This window comes from Carassius auratus, unplaced genomic scaffold, assembly GCF_003368295.1.
Source record: "Carassius auratus strain Wakin unplaced genomic scaffold, ASM336829v1 scaf_tig00026160, whole genome shotgun sequence".
In the NCBI taxonomy this organism is placed as follows: Eukaryota; Metazoa; Chordata; class Actinopteri; order Cypriniformes; family Cyprinidae; genus Carassius; species Carassius auratus.
This window is the reverse complement of record NW_020525495.1, coordinates 141,447-157,258: the sequence shown is the minus strand read 5'-3', so window position 1 is coordinate 157,258 and position 15,812 is coordinate 141,447. Positions and strand designations below refer to the sequence as shown.

The following is a 15,812-nucleotide window of genomic DNA, read 5'->3' as shown; positions in this document are numbered from 1 at the left end:
TAATGTTTATGTTGTAGTACCCATGCCATAATACACATACAGAATTATGTTCTTAAAAACCATATACTGTATACCAGAAAACAAACGCACTATACAAATACCGTCTTTCTTGACCAAATGTTTCACAGGGAAAATATAATATATTAAAACCTTCTTATAGTAATCCTTTGGCTAAATTCTAAATTGTCTACTATAAAACAAAAATCAAAAAAGGCGACTATGTAACCACCGACACAACCCCCTTGCCCCCTAAACCAGTTCCCATCTGGATCCGGTGTCTAAACTCAAAGGTCACAACCCTGCTCTGACCTTTGACACACCCAGTTTAGAGATTAGGTCAAGTTCAATAGCTGCCACACGCCAGACAAATCCCCTTTATGAAGGGGAAACATGGCTAATCAATTACCAACACATGCAGACAGGAAACCAGGCTTGTCTGATCTAAATCTAAAGGATTTGTTCTTACATATACATTAAAGTTTTTCAAAAATGAAGAAAATGTTATATTGTTTACAATAGGCTTAAACTAAAGCCTAAAAAACATTCCTGTAAATGTAGCCATTCAATTATACAAGAATGAAACCATTCCAATTCTGACACACACATGCCCACACAAATCTTCTCCTTAATAAATGAAGGTTTCACTCAAAACATAAAACAGGACAAAGAGCATAGAAAGCATAGAACCGTTGCTTTTTTTCTAGTTAGCTTTAACAGCAGCACACTGGAAAGTAGAACACAGAAAATAAAATTCTTGTCTTAAATCCAAAATTTCTGGACACATTAGGCTGGATTTAATGTTAAAAGTTGTTAAAGCTGATACTCCAGTGTGTAGTCACATACATTGTAAGTGACATTTTAAAGCAATGAAATTTTCAATGGTCATAATTTTTGGAAATTATTATTTTTTGCTTAAATGTTTTATAAGCATTCAGAAGAACAGCAGATGTGGTGTGAATGCCACATTTATGCTGACTGATGTTTTGTCCAATTTTGTATGAGGGGTTCACAAAGCACTGCATGAGTAAAGACCAGTTTATCAACATTACACTTTACCGAGAACTGAAAGGAGGGGAAAATCACACAGAAAACATATTCACACAGAGGGGAGAGAGAGAGAGAGAGAGAGAAAGAAAGAGAGGGGGTTAAGAGAGATACAGTGCTGAATAGCTCCAAGTAATAACTCTTGACTAAAAATTTTCTCTCTCTAACCTTGGTCTCTCTCATGCCAGGGTCTGCTGGCCGGTGAACTAGGGGATGGGTAGAAGTCTGGCCCGGTGGGACTAGTCTCCATACTGTCCTCTTGGATCGTCTTAGGCCGCTTGCTGCGGAGGACACAGTAACTTTTTTATGTACGTCAAATTTTCACAGATGTGTTTTTTTAAAGAAACAATTATTTATATAAAATAGTCTCTGATATTTTTTTATTGCTGATCTTGGCAAAGTCTGGTTACAAAATCTTCCTTTACTAAAAATGGATCAAAATGACATGAAGACAAGGGGTTTAATTGTGCATGTGTTTATATGTGTTGTTTGAACAAGCATGCTAACCTGCCATGGGGGGACGAGAGGGACCGGTGTAAACTCACTCCTGAGTTCAGGTCTTGATAATATGGCTGACTTGGCATGTCAGCCATAGGGAAGTTCACTCCTGCACCCTGTGTGATAGGAGCTGGTGAGAAAAGAGAGAGAGAGAGAGAGAGAGAGAGAGAGAGAGAGAAAAGTGGTGTGGGATAGGCTGAAATGTGTAGTATCTTACATCATACATTAGGCATGAAGAGTCAATCAGCTATATCACTTTTAAAACAATCTTTGCTGCTCTCGGTTAGATGCTGTTTTCAGGGAAACATTTGCATGAAGGCAAACCCAAACATGACTGTTGCTGTAACTCAATCTAAGAGAGAACAGCCTGTAACAGAATGAAAGGAGCTGTAACAGTATGAAGTGTGTCAGAGATATCATATCTACAGAGAAACCACAAGAGCCAAAGCACCACTGAGTGGTCTAACCACTGCCACTAGCCTCTTTGTTTACATACAATAGCATGATAAAGCTAGCTTAATATTTTAAGAAAAGAGAGCTCAATACTATATTATAAATGGAACATATACCAAATTGTGTTTGTACCTTTTATAATATGCATAAGTGATGTATTAGATGGCTAGTGTACACTATAGAATTGACAAATCATTAATTTGCATTATTTGTTTATTACAGCAGTGGTTTTTATGTCCAAGGGAGAACATGTGCTGATAATACCATGTTACCATAAGTTTCTCTAAATACAAATATTTGCCAACTACCAAAAAAAGTTTTTTTTTAAATGTAAATATTAAGTAAACGTATATGAATATACTATATAGACCCTTTTACAGTTGGTAAACAAGGTGACGTATTTGTGTGGGCGGGGCTTAGCTGGAGGCAGAAAGATTCCCTTCAACACTTGAACAAGCGGTAGCTAGCGAGTTTTCTTAGCTTGTTTTTTTAACAGTGGCTGGAGAAAATCTGAATATATCTGCTTTATCCGAATATTTAAGGTCACTCACTGTCCGGGACCGCGATAATTATTTGAAAAAGTTAACTTTAATGGACGGAACCAGATTGGTCGACCCGTACACAATCACTCATTGGATGGACGATCTGACAGGATTACCTCCGATTGAGTGGCCTGACATCTACACTTAACGTTACCTGAAAGAGAAACCGAGCGTGTAAAGTAAAGAGAAACTGAGGGCGTATAAATCCTTAGATTAAATAAAGAGTGACATTACAGTAAAATTATTATTAAGATGTAAATATTTTCTAGAAAAAAAATTCCGAAGACTGCAAATTAATTATAAAATTACTTTATTTATTCTTTCTTACCATGTCCTTAAATTCCGGTCAAAATTAATCACAACAATGTATATAAAATGTTCTCCGTCGATTCTGGCAACTAACAACACAACAAGACGACATTTTAAGCTCCTTTTTACTCCATTTGAGTAGCCGACCCTGTGTTGGTTTGTATTAGCCGCCTCCACTTTTCCGTTTATTTTGCCTCCAGCTAGCGCCGTGATGTACCTGTGACGTCCGCGCAAAAGGGGTCTATACTATATAACCATCCATGAAAATAAAACACAATTACTTATTAAGATATCAATTATAATATCTTATCCATGCAAAACCAAAAACATTCTTACTGAATTAATATCCAAGGTTTGTGTAACTGTTGGTATAATTGTGTTAGTTTCATAATACATTTTTGTTTGTTTGTTTGTTTTTTCTCCTTTGCAGTAGATTGGGTAGGTAGCATCAAGTTTTAGCAGAATGTGTGTTCTCATGTATGACATGATATGGCCTGAGGGTCTGAGGTGAAAGAAACACATGTGAAATTACTGTCAGTCACTGCTGGCAATGAGCCCAGGACCTACTGCCACCACATGAATGCAGTGAGCAGGTATCACATTTGTACTTTAAATGAGCAATCACAACAATAAGCAGAGTGTTCACTATAACCTTATCTGAACTGCATTAGAGGAGGACACAATAGTCACTACATTATCTATTTAAGACCTTAAGTGTGCAGTAAACTGTCTATTTGTTCAAGGAGATTTATTATTATTTTTATTTATTTTTTGATGGTACATGCAGTATTCTCTAAGTCATGTGGCTATAGTGATGTTAATGCATGAATGCCTTTCCAAACATCATAGAAGCCACATTGATAGTGGTGTGTGTGTGTATGTGGGACAGATCGCAAGCGTTGTGTTACATTTAGGTGTGACATGGATCAGTTACAGCGTCACTGAGTGCATTCACCCTTAGGGTGAATACAAGTGTCTTTGTGTGTGTGTGTGTGTGTGTGTGTGTGTGCCCTGATAACCCCTTTGGCAATTTGTTCAAATCTTGCTTAAGGGCAAAACTGTCCTCAGCCATCGGAGAAAGATTCATTCTGGAACATCTGTCATCGTCTTTGATGAAGGCAGGCATGTCGACACATAAACTACTGCATGTTTGTGCACCAAAACTAGTGAACACACACGCACACACATACATACACACACACACACATGACTCGCCAGACTGGATTTTCCACACATGTTCTGGGCAAGTCCCTCCCTTGCTAAATCAGGAATGCTTAGGCATAAAGCACGCTGGTTGTGTTGCTCTTTATGTTTACTTTAGCTATACTAGTGGGATGAAACTGTCAAAACAATCTGTAAATTTTACATAAAATCCCTTTGAAGACACCATCATTAAATTCATTTGTAGATTATGCAAAAACAAGTATGATCATAAAATGGGTATCAATTTTGTTTTTATTCTTTTTCATACTTGTGAGTCATATTTTCATGTAGTCAAAATTGTCGGCTTGTCAGTATGTGTTAAAATCAGTATGTGTGTGTTTGTGTGTCTGTGTGTGTGTGTAGAGAGAGAGAGAGGGAGACTTACTTCTGGATACTCTAACCAGCTCCGAAACACTAAAGACCCCTGATTTAACAAAGCTGTCTTCCAAGTAAACTGTGGGAGATAAGAGAATTTTCTTTAGACACATGTCCTTACTTAAGACATACACATGAGGACATTTCAAATTCTGTGTATTTGGTAAGCAGGCATCTTAGTTTTCACAGATTAGATTAAACAAATAATCTTTTGTCCATATTGCCATTTAATGTTTTCTTTCATGAACATAACAACATTAACTGTGACTTGTAGTATGTACAGGCTAGATGGATTAGGTTCAGAGAAAGCCAACTAATACTTAACACTGCATTCTAGACTCATGTTTAAAAAAGACCAGCCCCACAGGGTCAGCCTCACAGAGCAAGCCAGGTTGTCAGAGTCTGTCCCACAATGCACCGCAAAGCCCAATAGGAAGTGCAGTGAGGGCCAGGGTTTCCATAGTAGCAGTACTAGTTCAGTCTGAGTTGTGGCCCGAGAGCTTTATTTTACTTGGCAGGGGCAAACGCACAACCTACTCTTGAGGTAAAGAACTAATTACACTCTCCATTATTTTAACTGCCAAAAAAAACAAAAGAAAGGAAAACACAGGTGAGTCCAAGGGAACCAACACAGGTTTAGCTGGCATGACAAATAAACACTGTTAGACGGGAACCGCTACTCACTCCAGATGCCATCAGAAAAACCTGCTCAAACTAAGATCTGACACGACTGGTGATGTCATGACATGGCTTGTTATATATATATATATATATATATATATATATATATATATATATATATATATAGCAATTTTTGTTTTTCTTGTAAAAATCACAGACATTACATGGTGTCTTTGCAGTTGACTTTAATTTGTGCAGAGAACTAAGTAAAATTATGGTAAAATCCAACATATTCTGATCAAATAAACCTGTTTCTCTGAAAGAGTTGAATTTGAGGGCAATTTATTTATTGTATTTTTTTGGCAACTGTGCAAAGTTCATAGTTTAGCTGCAGTGAAGCTGCTAAATATTCATATTAAAAACATATTTGAAGAGTTTATTTGAGAACTCATTTGAAGGATTTGTTAATGGCAAATTTTGCAATATATGTTTTCTCAATACCCAGCAATAATATCACATCATGGTGTGTCTGGGGATTCCTCACCCCCCAAAAAAATAAATAAAATGAAAAATGCACAATTTAAAAAATAGATTTTATATGACTGTGGTAACCAAAATGAAATAACGAATAATGAGACTGAAACAACCGGATGTCATGCAGGATGGTTTGCAGATTTTTTTCTTAATTGTTTTATGGTGTGTCATTATCAAGGGTACACCAGCACCTGGCAGTAGTTTACTGCAGAAGTGCATTTCGATATTTTGTGTTGACATACCTGGAGGGTTCTTGCCAGGCTCATTGTTGCTAGGACTTCCTGACTGTTGCAAGTCTGAAAACACAAATAAAGGTGGTGGATTAAAACACAAAATCCAGAATTATCAGTAGATCTACAGATGACAGTACTGCACTTGACTGTAATTTATCATCCACTTGCAGTGTTTTTTAACAAATCGTAAAAAAAATCTTTATTAGAACAACAGAAATACATACTGTATAAAGAATAATTAAGATCCAAAAACTACACTTAAAACTGGAATTTGGAAAGAGGTAAAGAAATAGAGAGAGAAATAAATCCCACCTCCTCAAAAATGACCATTAAACAGAGTAACAAATACGGAATGTTCTTGGCTTCAGCTCAACAATGACAAAGAAAGGAAGGTAACAACATACATTAATAAGAAAAAAAAAGCCTTCTCTTTTTTCTAGTGCATTTGTGAGAATTTTTAAGAGCTATGTCTGCATTAAGCTTCAATGTTTTTTGTTTGATTGATTGATTAGGAGCAAGCTGATCTCTGATTGGTCAGAAGCATTATTCTGAGACTATTGTGACAGTGCCCGTTCCTATGCCAACCCCCCAATTCACATACAAGTTCTACACCATCCATCAGTCTGCTTAAAGACATCTCCTACCATGCCGATGCCCCAAGAGAGAGAAAAAAATGGTGAAGGAATGGTTTGCATCTCTAAACACAAACATGCATAGATGTTGAGTGATTAAACAGAGCACAACAATGGAGCAGCTGGCACACACAGTTAAACAGCTCTAATCCACATACACTGCTAGGACACACAATGATATAAACTAAATTAACCATGGTTAATTTAGCAGAATATTAAATATTATATATATATATATATATATATATATATATATATATATATATATATATATATATATATATATATATATATATATATATCCCAGAAACACTCTAAGCTTCTCACAGCACAACAACCCTTGGCACCCAAAAGGCCTGCCACTTGTTTAAACAAATAAACTGTCCAAGAAGAGAACAAGGAAGAGAGAAGGCAGACTGAGGAGGGGAAATTAATAATTTCTTTCTTTGCACAGTAACCCACACACACAAAAAAAAGGAAGGTACAATAGTATTTTTCTAAAGAAAATGTGAGCTGTTTGCCTGTGTTAAACTCTTCGCCATGATGGGACAGTGCTCTGAATAGATTCCATGGTTTTCCAGTAGTCTATATTTGTTATTCAAAATGGAAAACTGGAACTAGGACTTTGAATATACAGTCTTAAGCTTATTTATGATTTTGAATATGAGACAACATAGTTTAGGGACCAATTCTCTCTTTTAACATAGTTGCTTATAAGCATGAATGTTACAAGCATATTGGCTGTTTAATAGTATCTATAAAGCACATATAAATGCTTTTTTCTGCATGACCTTATTTTAGATCTCTTAATCCTACCCCACAGTTAAACTAATAATTAATAAATAAAATAAAATAATAAGCAATTTGAGCTCTCAATTCTGTCATTCTTACTCACCCGCATGACTTTTCAAACCTGTATAATTTTCTGTCCTTTGTGGAACATCTCGAACATCTCTTTTCTTTATCCAAACAATGTAAGTCAATGGATAACAAAATAGTTTGGTTTATAATTTTCTTCAAAAATATATTTTGTGTTCAGCAAAGTCTATGCAAGGGAGGGTAAATGATAACAGAATTTATCTTCTTGGGTGAGGTATACCTTTAAAGTTATGGGTTTGTTGAACAGTCAAAAGTATTAATGACGCTTGCCTTGGCAACTTAAAATGAAGACACCTGATCTCGGATCATATCTAAATGAATAGAAGCATGATGAGCTCATTGCAGATCGTGTGAGCTTCATAAATACGATGCGTCAATGTATCTTTGTGCTACCTTATCTGTTGGATAGCATCCATACAGCTGTCACAATTACACCTTCTGCACTTTTTCAACCCGCAATGTAAGGTAATGTCATTATGGAGGATGAATAACTCCAATACCTGAATCTGGGATCTATGAACTCAAACCTGCAAGCACAAACACTTACACTTGGCTCCGTTCCTGTGTAATCTAAGCAGTCTTTGTTTTCTGCGTGGTTGAGAGCTATCACATACTTCAGCAACTTTAATTCAATGTATCACACCCGCAGCCCGCGCACGCAAACGCACGCGCAAACAGACCTGGCGTGTGCATACCGTCGACATTTCAGGAGGAGGCGTCTGGCAGCCATTTTAGAAAGCTGCACACATGTACTGTTCTGTTTGCCAAAGAAACCAGGCCTGAGCCAAGAACGCACTCTCTCTCCTCCTCTTACTCTATCCTGAGTCCGGAGCCAAGCAGAGGGAGGGAGAGCAAGAGAGAGAAAGAGAGAGAGACAGCAGAGGAGACTAAGAGGCAAAAATATTTCCTAATTATGGGCACTCCTGGCCGAAATTATGAACGGTACAGCTGCAATCTTGAAAATATTGTGTGTGAGTGAGTGACACCCAGCGTCTGAGAGTGTGTTTGTGTTCACTAGCCACTCAGCCACTCTTGTAACCTCACACTATGGCTGTGACATCAGTGCACATACAGTTAAAAGTGCCTATCTACATCTACAATGTGTATCTTTCTCTATCTGATACTATCCACTTTTTCCCTCTCTTCATTACGGCAATTGTTGATAAATCACAGCTCTTTATCAAAGTTTACTTTAACCCAAACACAGATATAGTGAGCAGCATGCCAGCTTTAGAGCTCTAGAGAGTGAATGGCAGATAAGACTTGTGCCAGCAGGCATTTTATCTGAAAGCACAACTATAGATGACCTGATGGTCATTTCATAGAGCAGTTAATGCCACCTCACTTCTGTAAATTCATGTAACCATTTAATTAACAAATCATTCCCTTGGAATTATAAGGTTCTATCTGACATTTTTTGTTAAAATTGAGTTATTCACATATTCTTATTCTGTGACAACTTAGAACATAAAACATAAATAATAGATAATTCTATCTACAGAAGTCTTTGAAAAACTTTGAAGCTCAATATCCCAAAACTGTCCGGAATGCTGACAGAACATTGTAATTCCAAGGTGGCAAAATATCAACCCTTAAGGAATATTATTCATGCTAAGCGTAATGTCTATATTAAATGCTTTATGATTTATATAATGCAAAAGTCGTAAATGCAAATAAATAAATACTTGCTCTGTTCTGCAGGAATACTACACAACACACACTAGAATACATAAATGTTATTGGTCAAACAACTATTTTTTCCTTGTATAACGACCAATATATTTCTTATATTTCTTCTTACATAATAAAAAACTAAAACTTAATTTGATAACTGCATTGCTGCAATTTTGCTCAAAACTGCATTACAGCATTGTTTTGTAACATAAATATATTACACAAATGTGAATAAAGAAATATATTATACACTAGCATTCAAAAGTTTGTTAAGAGGGTTGGTAAGATGTTTAATGTCTTATGCTACCCAAGGGTGTAAACATTTATTCAATCAAAGATAAAATTAAAACAGCAATACTGTGACGTTATTACAATAACAAAATAACTGTTTGCTATTTTGATAAATTTTTAAATGAATTTATTCCTGTGATTACAAAGCTGAATTTCCTGCAGTCATTACTCCAGTCTTTAGTGTCACATGACTCTTTAGTATGGTGATTTGCTCTTAAAGAAATATTTCTTATTATTAGCACCCTAATAAAAAAAATAATAATACCTTCCTCCAAACTTTTAAGGGGTAATGCATATTATACAAATTAATATGGATTTAAATATTTCTTTAAATAGGCCTATTTAAAATACAAGTTAAGTAAATATAAATATTTGTAAATGTAAATGTTTAGTGGGTTTCCTGTTTTTGAAAATCTTAAGGTCTATAATTGGACTATTTTTAGGCTCTGATTAAATTACAGATCTGTTTTTCTCCTATCAAGTATCCTTTCACAAGGGTCTGAATGTCACACATCAGACTTTACACACACAGTCTGAAACATACACTGACCCTCTCTGAGACACAATCTGTCTACTCACACACACACACACAAACACACAACACAGAAACGGTGTGAAAGTGGGACCAAAGCCCGAATGACAGACAAATACACCCCGCCTCCCCCCAATTCTTACCAAAAAAAGAAAAGTTTATCCCCAGCCACACATCCTCAGTTGGCCTCAGTTTGCCGCCCGAGTTCAAGCACTTGATTGCAGACATGAAGAGGAGAGGCTAAAGTCAGAATCTCCAGGGATGAATGAATGAGCAGACAGAGAGAAAGAAAGGGGGTGGCAAAGAGAGACCGAGTTGAAAAGAAGAACCTAACAATAGTAGAGACGAGACGGGCTGTTAAATAGGAGTGGGGTGGATCATGCTAGGGCAAACTAGACATAGAAAGAGATATGAGAGAGAGAGAGAGATAGAGAGAGCAAGACTAAAACAAAAGAATAAATTGTGTGCATGTAAGACTGCCTTCTGCGGCTCAAAAAAAGCACAAATAAAAGAAGTGTCTGGGAAAACAAGTCACTCAGGGCACCTTACACACACACACACACACACATGTCCAACTTTGGGCACACGTATTCACAATAACACACTGTGTTAATAAAGACGTACAGCCATAAAGCGTACACAATGGCTGAGGTGCACACTGGATCACGCAGAGAGCGCTGATGTACACATGTTCCCATGTCAGCACAACACTGAACCCAGGGTGGCTCATCCGTCACGTTCAAAATAACCAGACCACTGTGACAGCACTGTGTGTGTGTATGTGTGTGTGTGTGTGTGTGTGTGTGTGTGTGCACTTTCCAGATCAGTAACAAAGGAAGCCTACAACTGCTGTGTCTGGCCTTACAAACTTTAGTCACACTTTCTTTCCAAAGGGACATTAGTTCCTAGTCATAACACACATCACTAAATTGACAAGTGTAGTTTTGCTTGGAATTTTCCCAAGTGTTGTTTTCCCATGCAATTTTTCCTGGTGAGCCACTGTACAACTGGGTCAGGCCACTGCGTAAAGTTGAGTCTTGAGTCAAACATTCTAATTAATTTATCGTGCTCTGGCCAAAGACTATCTGGCTCAGTGCAGTAGCTCAAAAGCGCTTGTCAATGTCAAAATGATTGAAATAGCAAATCAAAACAGAGAAGGCAGGATTTACTGTTCTGCACTGCACTTGAATGTGTATATGTTAATATAAGAGGGATATTAAACTGTCCCTCTAAAAGAGATGTGTAAAAATCCTTCTAAATAATTTACTAATTGTTATACACACCATTAAAGACAAATTATAATATAACTTATGCCAGTCATTCATTAATGTTAATGATAAGAAAAAAAAAATAGACAGCATTTTTATATCTGTTTTGAGTTATATTTTTATGTTAGTAAGTGTTGTTAAAATTTGCTCTGTGCTTAATGAGCTGGTGGGTTTATGGTGTGGTGGACCGCTCTGTGCCAGAAACTCCAGGGCCACTTTTTAGACCTAGTCCGGCCCTGGTGTGCATGAAGTCGTGGGAGGCCACCATCGGCCTGATCCAACCGTAGCTGTGGCAAATGTCCAAGCCTTTTTGTATCCATCAGACGTGAGGAAGAGAGGAGTGAAGAGAAAGAGGGAGGGAAGAATGGAGAGACTGAGACTATAGATTCAATTATGCATGCACATTTGCCCATTCATGGAGGCTTCTACGGATGAGGCCGGAGGAAGCAGAAGGGGGGAACCAATGACATTCTGCTGTATGTAGCTCATGTTGAGAGGAACACTAATGAGGTGACACTCAGTGGTTGGAGTCCAGCCAAAACAGTCCATTAACTCCGCACAAGTAGTTAAGAGGAGGAGAGATGGCGAGGGGTGGCTTGAGAAAAACGAAGGAGAAGAAAGACAGACTGAAAAAAAGAAAAGTTGTGAATGACATGACGGGAGGCCAATGCTTGCATGGAGTATGTTTATTATTAGTTGCAGTATAGTCTTTGTGAAAATTTGGGCAAAACTACACATTCAAAGTCAGCTTCTTGACATGTGCAGTAAAAGGGGTTTTAACCCGACAGTAAAAATAATGTTACTAAAAATACTAAAAATTAAAAAAAAAAACATAATAATGACTAAAATTATTAATTTTAACAATTAATAAAAGTAATTAAATCAAAACTAAATTCATAAGAAACAATCTATGACCTCACTTATCAACTAATCATTCGTTGGATATCTAAGTTGACAACTGTGAAAACTAATAACGCTCTGTGCAAACCTGTAAACTAAGACAGACCATTATGTCTTCTGTTTTCATCTCATGTTTACCCGGTTGGAAGAGTGCAAGCTAAGAACAAACATTTCTCTTTCAAAGAGTGTTGGCTTACACAGTGCAAGTCCTGGCAAGAATTAACCTTTCACGTGGTACACAGGTCACAGCTCTCAATGTTTATTGTTCCAAACACAACCAATCATCTAAAGCAATCGTTTATGTGTATTCTAGCAGTTAAAAGCTCACCAGGCTGCTATTCTCAAAAATTAAAAATTAAAAGCCAAATTAGCATTGCTCACACATCTGTGCATGTATACTTGGACACTCACAGTGTGAGAAGAAATCCTGTTCAACCACTTTGCTATGCTTCCACTGTCAGGACATGTCATAATAAGTGTATCTTTTTTGTACACAATGTGCAGTTACTCTCTTTAAAGCTATATTCACATGAACAAAATAAATGGCATGTTGAGGGATGATGAATCATTCAATGTTGAATTTATGAAGGAGCTCAATTACTCTACAATATAGAATGCACAGATTATACTAGCAGTCTAGGTGACAACATTTGCATATTGTAGCAAAACAAAGCAGGTTAGTCAGGATCTACACCAGCATGCTTCAGGGGTTTCTGTGGTTTAAAACAACAATTAAAAGTGCATTCTTTAGATATATATAAAAAAAAATTAAAAGAGTTATAAATACTGAGGAACACTTGAAGACAGGACACGGATGTGGCTGAGAACAGACTGAAGTTGCAGGCCACATTGAAAATTGTATGCTAGTTCGCTAGTGATTGGCACCGATACTGCTTATTTATAAGCGCCTAGTAAATAAAGTGCAGAAATAGTTTATTTATTTATTGTTCAATTAAAATGTTATGTCACTTTACCAGTTAACAAGGTATTGCCAATATTGAAGAACTAATTACAAGTGAAGAAAAGAATAATATACTGTTGAAGAAAATCAGTACAGATTGTGTTTCAAATCCAGTTGTTCTGTACGAGTTCTATTGCATGTTCACTGACATTTAACATTCATTGGCATTGCGTAAGGGGTTGTGGGCAATATCAGCATGCATGGATTCACGCTTTAAATCTAAAATCCAATGCAAAAGCATATCATCAGCATGCTTTTGACTTATAGTTTTAACATGTTGTGCTAATTCTAATCTTAGGAGTTTTAGGATGCACAGTATGCAAACTGAGATGCAGGATGGAAAAGCACACAGAACAGCATCCCTTCTGCAACTGAGTTTCCTTTAGCTAAAAGTCATCACAGTGCCAACCTCAGCTGATAGCCAAGCTTCCGTTTGTGGTGAAGGCCAATGGGGTGTCAGCTCAAACATGAAGAGGCGGGGCAATGGGCCAGCACAGTAGAGACATAGTACCCAAGTATGGCCTCACTCCAGCTGGGCCAGAGGCGACAGACAGCCACTGTTTAGCACCCATATACACACACAAACACACACGCAACCTAATTAGGATGTTGAGGGAATTATTGGATCATATAATGCCACATCTAAGGCAAGATCTTGGCCCGAAACAAAGAAGAAACAAAGCACACGCTCATTTAGACAGCTCCACTGGCACACGTTTCTGGAACAAGATGGGAGGAAACACTGAGTTTAATGTGTCATTACAAACATAAAAACTGACTCCCAACATAGCCAACAGATGTCTGAGCACTTTCATAGTGCTACGACACCACTAATTTCAGTGCACACAGAAAAAACCTCAGCCAGGGCTAAAATAGAGGCTGCAGGTGTCTCTCAGTGCAACAGCACTCTATTACCTGTAAACCACTCTTGACATTCAGTGCCCAGTTGTTACCTACATAAAATGCTGAATTATGAGTCCTTATGTCCTTAGTTTAGTCAGATGGTCCATTGATTAAGGGAAAACATGCTTCTGGTGTAAAGAAAGTATCTTAATAAGCCAATAGGGATCGAATTAAAAATGCATGCATCTAGAATTTTGTCGCTGTTAGTTGTGGCTTTAAAAGGTGAGTCCTTAACAATACGTAATCATGTCAGCTATTGTTTGAAGATTTTAATTTGTTCTGATAGTGGACCGCTAAGAACAGGATTGGGCACCCCTGCTATATGACCATTTCTGAAAAAAGATACATATTCACGAATCAAATCTTTACAGCCACCTTTGGCATGAGGCCTAAGATGAGCCTGAACTAAAATTAGCATGTAGCAAAATTTGATTTGAAAATTTGATATCTTTCAGGAGGTGTATTTGATATAACATGAAGGAAACATCAGCCTGAAAACCCATCATAAGAACCAACTGTATTCTTAGCATTTGGTCAACCAGTGACCTTAACCATAAGTTCGATTTCTCAATTATTTTGTTATTTTTTTCTGGGACAGTTATGTAATTGAGCTTCTTGAGAAAGCTGTCATATTTAAAACAAAAAAGCTTCAGTTTACAATATTTCTTTCTGGCAAATGTAGCAAGTGCATGAAACAGCTTGCAAAGACAGAATGGTGTTCCCCTGACAAAGCCTTTCCTGTGAAGAATGTCAGAAAGCCAGCGGTTGATGATTAATACAAGCATAATAAACCAGGCTCTCTTTTCACTCTGGAGAGTGCACACGACCGCTGCAAGGTCAGCAAGCAGGCGATCGGCCAATTGACTGGTCTTGCTGCAGCAACTGTCCAACAGCCTCAAAGAACTTCGGCTAGCTCACCAGAATGGAGCAACGCAATTCCATAATTCATGTGGCAGGATCCCTCATCCCTGGCAGATGCTCATGCAGGCAAATCCTCCATGTGCTTCTTTGGCTTGCCGGGGTGGCCTTGGGCTTCAACAGTAACATGTGGTTTGGCTCCAGTGCTAAGTTTATATGGGCGATGGTAAAAAGAGAAACCACTAAATTAATTTCAGATTCTGTTGTTCTAAAACCATAAACAATTTTACACAAAGCCTGGCATTAAAGAATGGGGTCCTGGAGCAAAATGAGGAATGCTTCCAATCACAAAACTATTATACAAACAGCTCTCTCTTCATACTTCTGTAACCTGCAAATCTCTACAAAAAAACAAAATGTCTCAACAAACATCTTGTTAAAAGTATGGTCAGCAGGTTATTTGAGAGTTCCAATTTCCTCTGAATGCTGTCTTTCAGGTTTTATCAATTCTAAGCAAACATATACAGTACAAAGATAAAAGGAGGCATTGTAATGGCTTGTGAGAGGTTACAAGACCATCAAGCAAACAGTGTCCAACTTTTTAGTTAACTACAATAAAAGTTACAGCAAGCATTCATGCAGTGTGGCAACGGCTACCCTTCCTCTCTTTAGGGGATGGAATGCAAAAGGCCTTTGTGTGCATTGTTTTTGGGGCAGGTTTCCAAAACACTAAGATGATGTAAAGAACAATGCCAAGCTGTCATGCAGATGAATTCTCCTTCACCTAAAAGGTGGCATTTCTTAACAAACCTCCTAGCAGACACCTCTCAGAGGGAAAGGAAGCTGAGGAAGGCTTAAGAAAAAAGGGGGAGACCTCAAAGCAGCATTAAGAGGCCTGAGATGTTAGTTCGTGGTTTTTGTTCACATGACCTCAAAGGGCAAGTTCACATGCTAATCACATAAGAGCTCTTTTGTGAAAACGTTGTAGCCTCTCCTTCATAAGAATGGAGTGGCGGATGGAACTCTTAGTCCCAACAGTCAACTTTTCCAAGAGCCAACTCAGGAATTTCCCGTCCGGCATTTTTTCTTCTCCTGTTGTTTT

The 15,812-nt window shown here is 37.6% G+C and overlaps 1 protein-coding gene across 5 annotated transcripts in view; it reads right to left on the bottom strand.

Moving 5' to 3' along the window:
* The window catches only part of LOC113078635 (nuclear factor 1 B-type), a 90,662-nt gene that overhangs the window by 26,507 nt on the left and 48,343 nt on the right, over window positions 1-15,812 (bottom strand). For all 5 annotated transcript variants that reach the window (XM_026250962.1, XM_026250966.1, XM_026250964.1 and 2 more), the window contains exons 3-6: window positions 5,822-5,875; window positions 4,435-4,503; window positions 1,552-1,672; window positions 1,213-1,325 (exon numbers count right to left, since the gene is read on the bottom strand). In XM_026250962.1, the coding sequence (XP_026106747.1) occupies window positions 1,213-1,325; window positions 1,552-1,672; window positions 4,435-4,503; window positions 5,822-5,875 (357 nt within the window). The remainder of the gene's footprint in view (window positions 1-1,212; window positions 1,326-1,551; window positions 1,673-4,434; window positions 4,504-5,821; window positions 5,876-15,812) is intronic.